At 44.1% G+C, this 15,406-nt stretch overlaps 2 protein-coding genes across 2 annotated transcripts in view; one reads left to right on the top strand and one right to left on the bottom strand.

The window, feature by feature from the left end:
• Window positions 1–732: 732 nt before the first annotated feature.
• Window positions 733–3,655, top strand: selenom (selenoprotein M). The gene is made up of 5 exons (XM_070904674.1): window positions 733–903; window positions 1,692–1,727; window positions 1,937–1,971; window positions 2,094–2,172; window positions 2,911–3,655. Exons 1-5 carry the CDS (start codon window positions 808–810, stop codon window positions 3,139–3,141), a joined length of 477 nt encoding a protein of 158 aa, XP_070760775.1. The 5' UTR covers window positions 733–807; the 3' UTR covers window positions 3,142–3,655.
• A 244-nt stretch (window positions 3,656–3,899) lies between these two features.
• Window positions 3,900–15,406, bottom strand: part of smtnb (smoothelin b) — a 47,240-nt gene continuing 35,733 nt past the window's right edge. Inside the window, 11 exon segments of the mRNA XM_070904500.1 lie at window positions 3,900–5,553; window positions 6,557–6,600; window positions 6,602–6,734; window positions 8,406–8,557; window positions 8,730–8,856; window positions 8,950–9,126; window positions 9,218–9,299; window positions 9,409–9,471; window positions 9,693–9,872; window positions 11,026–11,101; window positions 11,368–11,553. Of these exon segments, the coding sequence (XP_070760601.1) occupies window positions 5,400–5,553; window positions 6,557–6,600; window positions 6,602–6,734; window positions 8,406–8,557; window positions 8,730–8,856; window positions 8,950–9,126; window positions 9,218–9,299; window positions 9,409–9,471; window positions 9,693–9,872; window positions 11,026–11,101; window positions 11,368–11,553 (1,374 nt within the window). The 3' untranslated portion in view covers window positions 3,900–5,399.

Here is a 15,406-nt window from a genome sequence, read left to right as displayed (position 1 = left end):
TTTATGAAGCTTGTGGTGTTGCATTATGCTGAAATGTTGTTGTGTACAGCCATTATGTATGTGTTTGACATAAAAAGAATATAAAGAAACAGAATAAACAGAGTATTTGAAAATGATCATGTAGGCTTGAATTTAGTCAACAATTGCTTCAAGGTTAGTGACACAAACATAATCATCATTCTGACAAATGTAATTCAACTCAGCTCCCCATGTTTTTTATGCCAAATACAAATATGTTAAATAGATCTGCTTCATGATACTATTGATACAAGATCACATTTCTCGACAGGACTCTTTTTTATCACAGGTGTCTGATCACCCTCAAGATCAATTTACCACATTCTCCTACATGTAGGGACTTGTAATTATGCAGACATGGTTGTATAATATCTTTATTACAGTAGCAATCATCATTGTTTCTGAATATGAAACAGCACACTTGCCACCTTCTGCGTGCAAAAATAAAATACATAAAGAGGCAATATTACAGTTTTTTTTTTTTAGTTTTATAAAGTGATCTTTCCTTTAAGCATTTGCGAGGATTAACCATAGATCTATGGGATTAGCTGTATGTTGATGGGGATCTCGCGGATAACCAATGAGCGCCCTCTCCACGCCTCTCTCTATCTCTCCTGTGGGAGAAATATTTGACGTGGCAAGAGCTCCGGACGTGACATAGCTGCGCATCATCTCTCCTCCTCTCTCCGGCTTAGATACCTTACTTACCTCCAGATAGCTGCAGGTATTACTGGTCCCGGAGCAGCGGAGCAGAGTCCTGGTCCACGATCTGATCCACCGGGAGAAATAATGTGGCTGGTCGTGTTGGCCAGTTTACTTCACTGCGCCTCGGCCTACGATGTGGATCTGAAGAAACTGGACGGGCTGGCGAAAGCGAGGGTGGAGGTACAGTAACACAGCAGCCTGCATGACGCTACGCTTCATACGTGGAAGTAGGCTGATTTATATTTACGGTGACGGTGTTTCCGAGGCCGTGAGCACATTTTCTGAGTCTGACTTGGGGTTAATGTGTGAATGGATGCGTTTTATTCCTTAAATTTCCGTGCTGGGCGCATGCGTGAGAGCTTCATCTAGGGGAGTAGGATGAACAGGGGTGAAGTAAACTGGATGGATCTCCATGCGTTTACTGTATAGTACCCAATTAAGCACACAGGCTGTGTAGATGTATAATATATGTGTTTTATTAAGTTTATTTACCATAAAATCTGCAAACAACAAAGTGATTTCTTGGATGAAAGGGATTGAGGGTGTGCAGCTTTAGGTCAGGTTCCTGCACAAAAAGGGTCTGTAACTCTACCCCTCTCTTTGTCAGAAACCATGCACTTTTCCCCCAGGGTGTCACCAAATCACCACCCTGCCAGCATCACCCAAGAAAAGCCTGTTATCTGTTGCTATTGTTGTGTTAGTCACACCTGCTACTCAATACCTGAGGCTCAAATTTCTACAAAAATGGGTTAGGCATCCTGCACAGAAGCCTAAATCTGTGCTCTGTACAAAGGATGTGATACCAGAACATTACAGAGGCTTACTGAGTGTGTGTCTCCACAAGGAGCTGTGCGGCTCCACTGGGAAAATATGCATAAAGTTATCTTGTTCCTCATCCAAGAGATGTCCCATTTTCAAAGTATGAGCTTGTAACCATTTCCTGTATCTTATGTTCTGTCTCCTTCCAGACGTGCGGTGGATGACAGCTGAACAGGCTCAGAGAGGTGAGTTACCCTTCGTTATGTCATTAACAGGAACAAAACGGACAACACACTGAGAGCCAGCGTCAGAGGCGGACTGAAGCCTAATCCCTGCCAAAAAGTGTTAAGAAACATTTGACGTTTCACATCTAGGGTTTCACGTAATCCCCCACAGATCTGTCACTGAAACCAGCCCTGAGTGAAAACCATTAATCCTCCTCCTCTGTCTGCAGGTCAAAGCCTTTGTGGTCCAGGACATTCCTCTTTAGTATCCTTTGACTGAAGTACACCGCTGTTACTTGTTCTTAAATAGTTCTGCTTATAAACTGCACGCTGTCAGTATTCCAGCCTTTTTGTCTCTGTGCCGATTCTTGACCGACACCACCTCAGCCATAACCTGGTGATGAAGCACATTCCTGGGGCCGACCCTGAGCTTGTCCTCCTGAACCACTATTACGAAGAGCTGGATGTAAGTCTTTGGTTTGCAGTACATTTATATGTGCTTTGTACTTGCTTTATAATATATTAAAGCTTCTATATGTAGAATTTGAATGTGATTATAGCATTTATAGCATGATAAATCAGCGTCTATGTGTTGTTTTCATCCCATCCAGGGATTAGATGTGTGGAAGTGAGGGGGACAGGGTCTTACTAAACCAGTTACTAAAGTTTTAAAATCCTACACACGGGCTTTAAGCATCATTTTAAAACAGCTTTTATGAATAGATTTCGTTCAGCATAAGGGTTGGGGTTATAAAGCTGTTATTGTAAATTTCCTGTCAAACAGTTGCTAATTAACACATCCAGCAGACACGGAGCAGCATTAGCATTAATGCACAGTTGTGTTTTTGGCCTCCTAATGTCCAATATCCACTCCCTTTCTAGCTTAACCAACCCCTGAAAACATGACTGGCTCTTTAGCAAGATGCCTCAAAATATTCACCTGTGAGTCAGTCTCAGCTTCAGTATCAACTGTCCAATAAAGGCAAAATGTTATTAATGTAATTAAAATCATATTTAATTTTAAACCCATCAATGTTCATCTCCCATTGCTTTCAAAATGCATTTAAACAGCATATAATCACATGTTGTTGCACTGACTGTTTATCACAGTGAACAGAATGTGTAATGCAGTTTTTCATGCAGTATTAACAGAAAAGTCCATTTACACAGGAATTATCATTTAAGCTGTGTGTGTCCTCCACAGCGGATCGCTCTGTCTGACATGACCCGCTCTGAGATCAACAAGCTGCTGGAGGAACTGGGCTTCTACAAGAAGGCTCAACCTGAGGACGAGGTGCCGGAGGAGTTCCGTTTCTCTCCTGCCAAAGACAGTCCGTTCAAAGACGAGCCGGCGTACAAACCCTCCACTTCCTCTCTTGCCACGGAGAATGCCTCCTCAGAGCCCAACGCAGAAGTCAAGCATACTGACCTATAACCCGTCAGAGTGGAGAAAAGTAGGAATCTCACAGTACCACTCTGCCCCATAGCTGCTCCACGACCAGCTGGTTACTGCAGTTGATGACAGAAATGCTTGTCATTTCAAGGCCAGCAGATCATGGATCAGCCCTTGGGCAAGGACACAATCTTAGCATCAGCAAAAAGGCCTTTAAAAAGGTCCACAGTCTGAATTTGCACATATTGTTGTTGCCGTTTGTTCTTTTTTTGCAGCGATAATAATCCAACAGGCTGCTTTGTGAGTGCTTTTCTACTCTACCACACAAAGACTGGAAGTGTGTATGTTTTATTTTGTGTTTTGGTCCATCATGTGTCAGCTGACTGCAGGATCTTCACCTCACTCGAGTTCTCTTGTGTGTCTGATTGCTTCCTACCTGCTGTGAAACTGAATGAAGCCTCAGGCTGAAAACTGTCTGACTGGCCGGAGGTTGATGTTACATGTTCTGGTGGGTTGGACTGATACACATAAGAGGATTCAAGTGGAAAAGTTGTAAAAGAGAAAAATAATAAAATATCTCAAAGAAAAAAAAAAAGATCTCTTCCCTGCTCCTTGTTGTGTTCATGTTCTCATGTCTGTTTCCTTTTACACTCCAGACTGTAGATATGGCAGATCGCAGACTCTAGTCGTAGGTAGAGAATGAACGTAAGCATGTCTGACACTCGACAGGAATAATCTGGTGTGGAAAATGAAAATGTGTGTTATGAGATGATTCAGAGCAATAATCCCCAACAAACGCATCCATTTCTCAAATTGGTTTAATTTTAATTCACATTTAACTGTGGTGCACAGAAACATGAAATTATAAGGTGTTAAAGCTCTTATGTACAGCACTCACTGCTTTGTGGAAGGAATTCGTTTTTCAGTTGGCAGCAGTGGAATAATTCTCAAATAACTTCTCTAAATCTACTAAAACAGAGCTTTAAGAAATAAGTTTCATCAGAATCAGCTCTGGTCAGATTTTAGACATCTTCTCAAACAGAACCTTAATTTTACAAGCAGAATAAAAATATTAATTTAAAAATTTTCTTTAGCTTCACTTCGTAAAATATACAATTGGTAGTTATGTGCAGTCATGATTACTCATGTTTACACAACAGAAAGCCGGCTTTCATCAGGCCCATTAACTCGTCCAAAAAGTGACCCCTACTCCTTTCACAAAACATTGTGGTAGCTTGAGCTTATTGACTCACTTTAAACAAAAGCATAATGTACACACTAACAAAATACAAAATTATATATTTCAAAAAGAATCTACTCAAGCATAAATAAGGAGCCCTCTAAAAGAGCGGTGTGAGTGTGTCTGGCAGGGCAAGGCAGTGATGCTGTGAGGTGTTTTGTACATAATGCTGTCAAGTAATTCAGCTGTATGACATCAGACTGCAACCTACTCCTCTTTTTTTCCTACCTGAATAAAAAATGTGTTGAACTGCAATCATTTTTGCTGTTAGAATAAGATTCTGATGATACAGTACTACAGGAGGGGTAAAATGTTCGTAAAGAGTTCAGAAAGGTGAGATTACTCAGCGCTGGACAGCAACAATAACAGTGCTGCATACATTTGAACAAAGAAGAAGGAACATCCCTGTGCTCAAGTAGTAAATAATGCTAATGGATTACATCAACATGAGAATAATAACTTAATTAAAATACTTCAAGCGACCCGAGTTTGGTAAAAAAAAAAAAGAAAAGAAAAAGTACCGAAATGAAAACCAAATAATGCTTCATATGGTTGGGTGTATTTTTCTACTTCAATGGAATTACCAACAGCAATGCTAGCAAATTTCAATAATTACAAAAGTGTAGCAGAGAACAATGTCGGTATAAATAACTTAAAAAGGGGAAATACTATATATTTCTCTTTTCTCTCTTGATGTGTTTTTCAGTCCACTAGTGTAGTGACAAAGCCACTGCATGTTAAATATTACCTGGTATAAAGCTGAGTACAAAAAAAAAGATGTAAAATTTTAAAGCTTAAAAGGTAGTCTTACAAAAACTTTGGCGCTCTCTTGCTGGAGAGGTGGACTTGTGTTCAGAGACAAGACAATGTGTGTTCAGAAGAGAACTGAAATAATGAATACACATCACCACTGCCAACAAAGATAATAAGCAAACTGACACACAAACACACACACACACACACAATCCCCAACTTGTCCATCAGAGATGAGCAACTCTGTGACCCCGCCCCCTCGTCAGTGTGGAGGCGCTCATCCAGTGAAGACGGAGCTGGGGAGGGGTCAGAGGTCACAGGGCCGACCCATGGACATCTCGTATCTGCGCAGGTGGTTGACCAGAGACTGGACGTAGGTGAAGACACATTTGGAGTCGGGTTTATTACCCATGATCATCATGTCTTCTACTTCCAGCAGAGGCATGCAGTCGGCGTAGGTCCTGAGGAACAGGCATACAAGAGACAGCGTGTATGAGCAAGAGGAGGATGAACAGACAGGACGGGAGAGGACCAGAGACGGAGTAGGGAGGGACGATATTCTCTTCAGATTTCATGTTTATCCTCAGGTGCTTTCTCATGATCATTAACCAAACTGGTGAAACAGCAATAGTTGAAAAAAGCCATACACACACGAACTCTGGCTCTTCCTTGTTGTGGTTATCCTCTACTTGTTCTTTTTTTATTATCCTTTTTTGTCCCTGTTTTCTCTAAACTGTTGTGTGGATAACCCTTTAAGCTCTCTAAAAATAAGGGATAGGAATGGGAACAAGACCTCACAGGTGAGCTATGCAGAGAGTGACCACCGGGTGGCATTATCTCCATATACCGTAAACCCTCGGAGACGTCCCACACAAACAAAGAGTCGAGTAACAGCAGCAGCGCGAGGCTAAACCTCTTGCATGGGAAAATTAATGTCAACAGCAGAAAATCTGTTTTGTTACTGGTGACATGGGTCATTCTGCACTTCACTATTACAGTATCTTTAAAAAGCTTTACAAGCCAAGTGCATAAACACCTGTAAACTCACACTTGATTAAAAAGTCAGTGGACAACGCAGCCTTTCCATTCTCTGCTTTGTTTCTTAACCCCTCAGTTTGAAACATTATGATACAGCAGTTCCTTTTAAAGTGTTGAGCTGCAGATGGTCCTGGCTCTCTGCCTGGGCCATAGCTGGCTATGTAGAAATGCACACATGGACACACACACAGACACACACGCGCATACCATGTTTGGTACTTTGGACCTCTGTAGCTTCAGATTAACATGAAGGATCAAATATCCAAAAGCAGCCAATAAAGGAGTTTTCTGAACCAGCACGTTTGATATAAATCCTACCAGCTGCTTAAAACATGCAGATACACACACTCAGACACACTCCCTCTGTCCCATTAAGTCTGTCAGAACCAAAGAGAGGTTCCTTCGTAGGCTCACCCCCTCTCTCACCATGGGTTCAGTTTTGGGTGGGGTGCGACTCTAGGAGGAGTTTTTGGTTTTAACCAGGCCCTTCGTCACCAGACCCCTGTAGAACTCCTGCAGGTACGTATACACACACTTCCAATCCGGCTCGCGCATCTTCACCATGTCGTCCACATCCAACAGCTGGGGACAGTCCACTAGTTTCCTGTGCCCGCACCCGGCAGGGGGGGAGAGAGATGGGGGGACGAGGAGAGGAAGGAAAGGCAGAAACAAAAGTAGAGAAGGAGGAGGACCAGATACAGAAACAGGACAGATAGTGGACAAAGTGTGGGAAAGAGAGGAGGAGGAAAAAAAACAGATATAGCAGTGAGCAGCCAAATGAAAAAGATTCAGGGTGAAAAGACAGAGGGAGAGAGAAAGGACACAAAAAGAAACAATAACATTACATTCTCTGTGTTCACAAATATATCCATGAGTTGACATGCTTCATGAACATCATGATACGTACAGTATGTGGCAAACACACACACACATACATGAGACAAAACAAAATGTCAAATGAGCGTCAGGCGATGCTCATTTAGCCTTTTTGTTTGTTGTTGTTTTTTTCTGTGCACTAAGACAAGAGACTTTGGACCATTTCAATGCAGCTATGTTCAGTCAGAAATACACAAGACGAGATGAAAAAAACAACAAGGATTCTGCAAAAATAAAACACAACGATACAACCACATGGTGACTCTAAACAACACACTGGTGCACAGGATGGTGTGTGTGTGTCAGTGTGTGTGTGTGTGTGTGTGTGTGTGTGTGTGTGTGTGTTGGGATTCCAGATAACAGCAAACTGCTGGGAGGGTCAGGAGTGCCCGGGGAGGAAGTGAGTGATAGTGCAACACAAAGGTGGAAAGACAGGGGCTGTGGTTGGGTGACAGGTGTAGAGAGTATAAATGATAATAATATAATATAAACATCAGCATGGACATTATCCTACTGGGAGGCATGTGAACACACACACACACACATACACAGGTGGGTGGGGGGCATCACAAGTGAGAATGGTGTGATGCAAGAGTGATGAGAAAGAGAGAGGAGAAGGAGAGGAGAGAGATGAGGAATAAAAAGGAGGGAAAATATTGGAGGCATAGCCGAGAGCTCGTCCGTTTGTCTTTAACCTGGTGGGTGGTTGTTTGGGGAGGGTTTGCTCATGGTTCTCTGGTTTAGAGCAGATGGAGGGTGTCACAGCAGTTACTCAGAGTAGAGGACAGATGGAGAGTGGAGGTTTAGAGGTGGAGTAATTAGAGTAGTAGCAGTATTGGGGCTTGCTCAGCCTTGAGGTGGTTCGGTAACACCTGGGAGAGACAGGGAAAGTTAACACCGGGACAATCAGTCGAGGAGCTTCCACATGTTTTCGGTCCGTCTCTGTGCTTCAGGCTCAAGTAGATGTTGGCAAAGAGCAATACAGAATAAAAGCTTAAAGTGGATTTTACAGGGGAATGAAAGAAGGATGTGAAAAATCTATATAATGCAAAGGAAGGGAAACGTGTTGGTTTGGGCTTGGAGCAGTGCAGAAAAACTGGCTTGGATTGTATGATCCGTTGTTTATTCACTCCACGACTGCCTCGGGTAGAAGATAATGTCTTAAGCTTAAGAGGAAAGCTAAGCCTGCAGTAGCTTCTTCTGCTGGTTTCTCCTCATATTCTTCACATTTTCTCTGCCAAGCTTAACAAAGTAAGCGAAGGTTCGCTGCAGTTGATGTGGTTTCTCCAACAAAGTCGGTTGACGCTCTCACTTGCAGTCAAAACTTAACAACAATAACAGAACTGATGTGGTTAGTGGACATGTTACTTGGACAAATTCATTTTTTATGTGTACTCACTCTGCGTTGCTGAAGGCCACCTCAAAGTTTTGCCTGCGGTTGCTGGGGCTCAGGGAGCTGTAGTCAAAGGCTTCAGGGAAAAAATTGTGCACCAGGGCACAAAATGCCATGCCATTACTCCAGCTGGATGAAAAGTTCTGAATATCCACATGCTGAGGGAGAAGACAAACAGGATAAATATGGAAACAGTCACAGATAAGTGATGGAAACATTCCCAAGGAAGGAAAATATTATCTAAGCGTATCTCGTCAGGTTCAGCTTTCCTGGCCGACATTAAAGATGAGGACTAAGAACACAGTGGGTTGCTGTGGCTGCTTGGCTCACCTCATATGAGCGGGTCTTGGCGCGGCACCAGTCGAGCAGCATCTGCTTGATAGAGTTTGCGTTGGGTACACCAAAGCTGGTGGAACGCTGAACCTTGTTTACCTTGGCAACCGCCTGATTTCCAGGGCTAAAAAGAAAAGTCAGGTTTGTGTTAATATTTACATGCTTTGGCCTGCTCCTTTTCTTTCTTTGGTAGTAATACCTCTCTGTTTATCCTTACCCGCCTCCTTCCTTCTCCAGCTTCTCTATCATGGCTTTGCGGGCCTGCATGGCAGAGGTCTTTGGCAGCGTCTGAGCCCTCATCAGCTCTTTGCGCCTCTCCGCCTGCCTTCGCTCCACAGCGGCCAACCCGCCGCTGCCGCTGCGAGATGAAGAGTCATCCTCGCGATCAAACACACTGAGGCAGGGACATGTGCAGCAGGTTAATTTGAGAAAGGGCAGGGATTTTAAACTTAGTGTAAATACAGTGCCGATGTTTCGTAACCTACCTGCCCACTTTTTTGCTTGTGTTAGAGGCGGAGGAGGATGTGGAAGAGGAGAAGCTGTATGATTTTGACTGGACTGTGCCTCCTGAAATAATAAACAAACAAACAGACATGAATGATGTATATGTATATATATGTATATTGTAATGACTATATACAGTATTGTGAGAGAGCGAAATAAAGTGATGACTCACTGTCTGTTTTCTGCACATAACTGGCCTCGACGACAGTGCTGCGTGTTGATCTGTTCCCATCATCTAAACACACAAATAAACATTTTAAATTATTTATATATTGGACGTTCTGTTTCATGACTGTCAGTGTTCTTATAATTTACTGTTTATCCCCTTTTCCTCCCAAGATGCCTTTTGTGTGTTGCAATTGTAAATAAGAATTGGTTCTTTGTTGACAGGTTAAATACAGGTTTAAAGAAAGGTTTAAAGAAGGTTCAGAAATGCACAGGAAAAGAAAAAACTACCAGACTGGGCGAAGCGGTCTGTCTTAGTGACTTGGCTGAGGCTGGATCCATCCGCTGACTTCTCCACCTTCCTCATAACCACCTCTCCTGCTCCGACCCCAGCACGACCCTTCTGTGTTCGCTCTTCTCGCTGTTGCCGGAGCTCCTGCAGACGGGTCTCGCGCTCCTTTTCTCTCTGATCTGGGGTGGGGGAAAAGGAGGGGAGAGGGGAGAAGAGAGAAGGGATGGAGAGGTAGTGGGGAAGGTGGAGAGATGATGTCAGTGGAAAAAGAGGAGGAGGAGGACAAGAGGTCTTAAACAAACTGCCAGCACCTCATCTGACTGCCACAAAGATGGATTAAAACAGGGCTTCCAAATTTGAGGCGATACATTTCAGGATTCTTTCCACTGTGCCGTAAAATTCCTCTGAACACACAAACACCCACAGGTGGGAGGCTCACAACCGAGTCAGAGCTGTCAAGTAATACGTACAGCACAAACATCACAGATCAAAAAGAGCAAACACATTCAGATCGTCCTCTGTGGAACTGTGCCAAGTTCAGCAACGTCCAGAAAACTGAAACACCTGCACTGCAACCTCCAACTTTTACCAGTGTGTACACGTATTTAAACAGCACAGTATGTGGAGTGTTCATCTTAGACATTTAAACTTAAACTCTCTATTTAGTTCTGTCTGATATGTTTTGCTACATCTGCAGAGGTTAGGGCATTAATACTCGATGCTACTGAGGCAGTGAACTTTTCCGGATTTGTCTAGCGTAGACTCAGATCTGGGAATCCAATTAGTAGGTTCAACTGTCAGCTCAATGCAACCAGACGCCTGGTGAAACCATATGGTCAGTGCTCACTGCAAAACAGAGAATGCACTAAATGTGGGAGACATTTCAGTAACAATGCTGCAGCACACTGAGGTGAGTGTGAACCAGGAGTCATGCACATTAACAAAACTGTCAACCTTCATCATCCACCACAGCGATCAGAGAGATAAACTGTTTAAAAACTGTAATGGTTTTGACAATGACAGGATGGTGCACACAAAAAGACAAACGCAGGCAAGTATCAGTTGTTAAATGCACACTGCACACTGCACACCAACCTGCCCTACCTATTTCCTCTTGAGTACATCCCAGCATGGCCTCTGAGGGCAGAATGGATAGAAACAATGTGGAAATTGCTAGTTTGTCTAAAACTTGTAAAGAAAAGACCGAAAGAAAATACCGATAATCATGAGAAAAAGGATTGATTATGATGAGGCAGTGTGTCTACTTTTAATGAATGGAGCAAAAACTTTCACATGGAATAGATAGAAGATTTGTTTCCTTTATGCCGTTACCTCTCTTTCTCTTGCGAAGGTCTCTCATAGCTGCACGAATCATCTTCCTCTCCTCAAAGTCTTTTGACTCATCGAGCTGTAGAAGGAAGAAATGGAAATAATGAGATGTCATTCCTCACAAAAAGCCAAAGTGGCATGGCTCTATTTATGCTTGCAGGTCTAACAAAGCATTGCGCATACACACAACACTAGGTTATCACATTTCCAAATATGCTTTCAAATAGCTGCCGAGATTTTGCGTTAATACACAAACCTTCTGCACGACTGAAGCTTCTGTATTCATTACAAAGTGGTGCTTTTAAATCTAAAATCATCCAGAATTATAACTTGGGTGTGAAGTACCATTTTGTCAAGGAGCTCTTCATCCTCGATAGCAGCCAGCTGTTCAGCAGTCAGTTTTCCAGAGTGCTCGTTGGGTTTGGCATGAGCACTGGAGCCGTTGGGGATGGCTGGGACGTGACACGCCACCTGGACAGATGGTCCAGCTGAAAACACCGGCTCAGAGGCCACAATGGGCTCTGTCTCCATCTGCACAAGACACATAACACAAAACACACACAGCGTGAGCAGGAGCATATGCACACAGACATGCAAAAGGATGCACGGTCACACTAATTAGTCTCAGATTGTAGAGTTTCGAAGTATTAAAGAAAAGAAATTGTAACCTTGGAGCTCTGGCTTTAAGTTGTACACTTATGAAACCAGGATGAGGGTTTAAAAAACCATAACTGAAGCTTGCTGACATTTAGGACGTAATAAGCACAAGAGGATTTTGGTTAAACACACTGCAGCCATAATAGGCCTGAGAGTGTGAAATAGGCTTCCTCTAATAATCTCTTATTGTACCAAGACTGCCCACTCTCTGCCTTCCAGCCATGTCAGAGAGGGTGACAGTAAGCACATGAGAGCAAGAGCAACTCAGCCAAGTAACTGTTAACGCAGTTCATGGAGTGTGACTGACACACTGAGTGTCTAAATGATACTGAGTTTACGTGACAGGTACGGTACACCACTATGGCTGGAAGATGGAAACAATGCATTAGCAGATATAAACTCTGCAGAAAAACATCCAAAGCTACCCTTTCTGGTATGTACACCACAGAAGTAGTGGTGAACGTAGGAGCAAAAGAGGGAGGTGTGTGCCGAAGAGGAAGTAGAGCAGCATGAGAATAAACATCAAAGGCTACCAGCATATTCTGAGTGACCATGAATCACATAGAAAGCACCTCTTAAATGTTCATATGGTGCTGAATACCTGTGGCAGACTATGGGCTCTAGCTGTGGCTTTAATGCTTTTGTTGTAATTGTGTCCAGGTCCAGATATAGCTCAGACAGCTGGCCCCGTTCCTATCCACAGCCGTCTGGCCCTCCTCCCTAGTGGGCCCCTGTCAGACCAGGTCTCACTAGGGAGGGACAATGCCCAGCACAGCCACAGTGCTCTGTGATCACGGGTGGCCACTGGTTTTTAAAGACCTTTCTGTACATGGGACAGTCTGGACTGAGAGGCACTTGACCGACGAGGAATGTTTTGGGACACAACACAGAACAAACAAGGGCTCCAAGTCAGGCAATGAGGGAATGTGTGTGGGGTGAGAAAATCCCAGATAACCTTAGTGCTCGAGTCATGTTTAATTCAGCTTCAGGATACTCTTCAGCATCTGAGTCACTGTGGCATAAAAATGCTCTTTTTGTTTAGTTTTCCTCCAGTGGGAGAAGGACTACAATCTTTTTGAAAACCACTTAGACCTGCAATACAGTCTCCACCAGCAGACTTATGAACAGTTGACTTGGGTGAAATAGCTGATATTGCAAAAAGGCATTGGGAAAATGGTCAGATAAGGTCATCCTTCATTAACACAATAATTTGTCTGCTGGGGGGAGTAGCAAGTACATCACCTTTACTGAAGCAGGTGATTGACAGACCCAGCTGTCTATGCAGGATTAGACAGGAATATGAACACTGGGAGGTTGAATAACTGAAGATAATGCCACAAATACTCCATATCCCTCAAAATGTCACCAGTACACACACACGCACGCACACGCACATCCAGGGTTTGTTACGGGATCTCAAGAGTACATAGAGTAAACATGGCTAAAGATGAGGGGCTAGAGGTTATCCTGTCAGTCATGAAACTGTGCATCAATCTCTATAACGAGAACATAAGACCTTAAATTTTGTTCTGAAGCCAGACAAGTAAATCCTTTTCATTTATGGCTCATGTTCGTGTTCCTATCAACGTGTACATGCCAGGTGCCAGCCAGGACATGATCTGAAACACATGGTGTTGGGGGATTGGAATACCTCCATGACAGATTGCACCGAAGTCCTCCACAAAAACACAATCTGTCAAAACCGACTGACAGCTGAGATGGTCAAGCTTTTATAAAATGAAGTGAGGACATAATGTAAGATTAAAACCAATGGAAAGCTAAGAGAGATGAAACAGTAGGTCAACAGGTACGTGAGCAGAACAGAGTGTCAATGGCATGGCACGTAAAACTCATGGCCAGCTGATCCACAGGTATTGTCCAGACTGAGACAAAAGACATCCCCATTCTTCAAGCAGCTTATCTGAATTAAAAGGGGTCATAATCAGAACCATTAACAAAGAGCAGTACCGTGCTGTTGTCGCAAGAAATGTCTGCCATCAAAGAGGGAGCAGAGAGGGAGCAGCGGGTTGCAAAGGTGGGTGGGTGAGGGACAGGTGAAGGCTCCGACTTCTGAGGTGTGTTTGTCTCAGTAGATACAGAGTCTGAGTCCTGGGGGTGAGATATAGGTTGCTGGGGTATGTTTGATGGAGTATCCACAAGAGTGCTAGCTGGAGTGTCCTGGGGTGCACTGGATGGAGACTCTTGGGGGGTGCAGGATGTAGTAGATGTAGAAGATGTAGAAGTATCATGTGGTGCTTCAAGTGCACTGTCCTGGAGTGTGCACACTGGAGAATCACTGGATGAAGTTGGAGAATCATTGGTTGGAGTTTTGTTTTCACATGAAATTGAAGGTGAGCTTTCCTTGCTGGGCAGTACATGTAGCAAGGGATCAGGTAGTCCCATTACCTGGCACAGAGCCTCCACTTGCCTCACCAGCCTTTCTTGTTGAATCCTCAGCCTCAGGTTCTCCTCCTGCAGCTTGGCAAAGGCCTCGGCCAAAGGAGCCATCTGAGCTGCTGCCTCCTCCAGACGGGCATCCACTCGCTTCCCAAAGACCTGCAGGTCACTATGGATCTCCCCCACTGCACACTGTAATGTTAATTCAAATTCCCTCTTGCAAAACTGCTCCTCTTCATTTTCTGCCTCCCCCTGAGCAAGTAGATCACCGATCACTTCCTCCAGGCCAGACTCGGCACAAGCACTATCTGGGCTGCCCAAAGCCTCTGGAGCCTGTGAGGCTGGGAGAAAGTCCAGGTTCACTCCAGGCATGGCCAGACCAGCTGCACTCAATGTTACACTGGCCCAAGTCCTTTTAGTGTAAAAAAGTGTCCCAAAAATTTAAGTTGGGGTGTAAGATCAGAGAAATCAAAAAGTTTGCCTTTGCCTCAGATGTGAGGGTAGGTGTCCTCTCTGTACATCTGTCTACAGAGACTTTCCAAAACAATGCACGTTCTTATACCCCCAGCAAATCTCCCCTCTTTACTGGCCAACACCCTGACAGCCAATGAGCATGCAAGGAATCCTGTTTCCCAGGCAGCAGTAGCCCCACCCCCTTGTTTCCAGGTGCCGTGGACACGTCTATTTATCTCCTGCCCCACCATTATTCCACTGAGCCAGTCAGTCCTGGGGCACTGGTGGAGGCCAGAGGGGGAATGGTAGTGGCAACAATTTAGAAAACTCACCCCTCCCTCTTTCAACTTTCCTTTTATTTAGAGCCCTTGTCCTTCACACCTCGATTGGCAGGCGATGAGGGTTTAGATGTGGCTCTAGGCCTGGGCTGAGTAGAGTTATACGTTAGTGTTTCACTCCTCTTCAAATTACTTTCTGACAAAATGCAACTGAGTCGTGACTAATCAGGTCAGTTGTGTTGCATGAATGAGATTCAAGGCAGACCTCCAGAGGGAAGATCAGTCCATGAAGGACAAAGTGTTTAGGGCCATGACAGAGCAGAAGGGGTGACCAGCGAGGGTGAGCTGGGGCTCAGTTCTCCACGGCTCTGGGCAAGGATGTTGGGAAGGACTTTAAAGCCCTTCCAAGATTTTGTTTTAGGCTGACTGATGAAGCGGCAGGGGCCCAGCTGCTGCTCATGTGGATGCTTCAAGTGCTTTTGTGTTAAATTAAGAGCTCTCCAAGAGCGTTGACAGACGTCTGTGTGTATATGCTGTTTATAGTGTAAGATGCTCAAGTACATCTCTTAAATGCCTGTGAAGATCTATTGACATAGTGC

The sequence above is a fragment of the Enoplosus armatus genome, chromosome 4 (assembly GCF_043641665.1).
Source record: "Enoplosus armatus isolate fEnoArm2 chromosome 4, fEnoArm2.hap1, whole genome shotgun sequence".
In the NCBI taxonomy this organism is placed as follows: Eukaryota; Metazoa; Chordata; class Actinopteri; order Centrarchiformes; family Enoplosidae; genus Enoplosus; species Enoplosus armatus.
The sequence above is the reverse complement of the archived record's forward strand: the minus strand, read 5'-3'. Positions and strand labels throughout refer to the sequence as shown.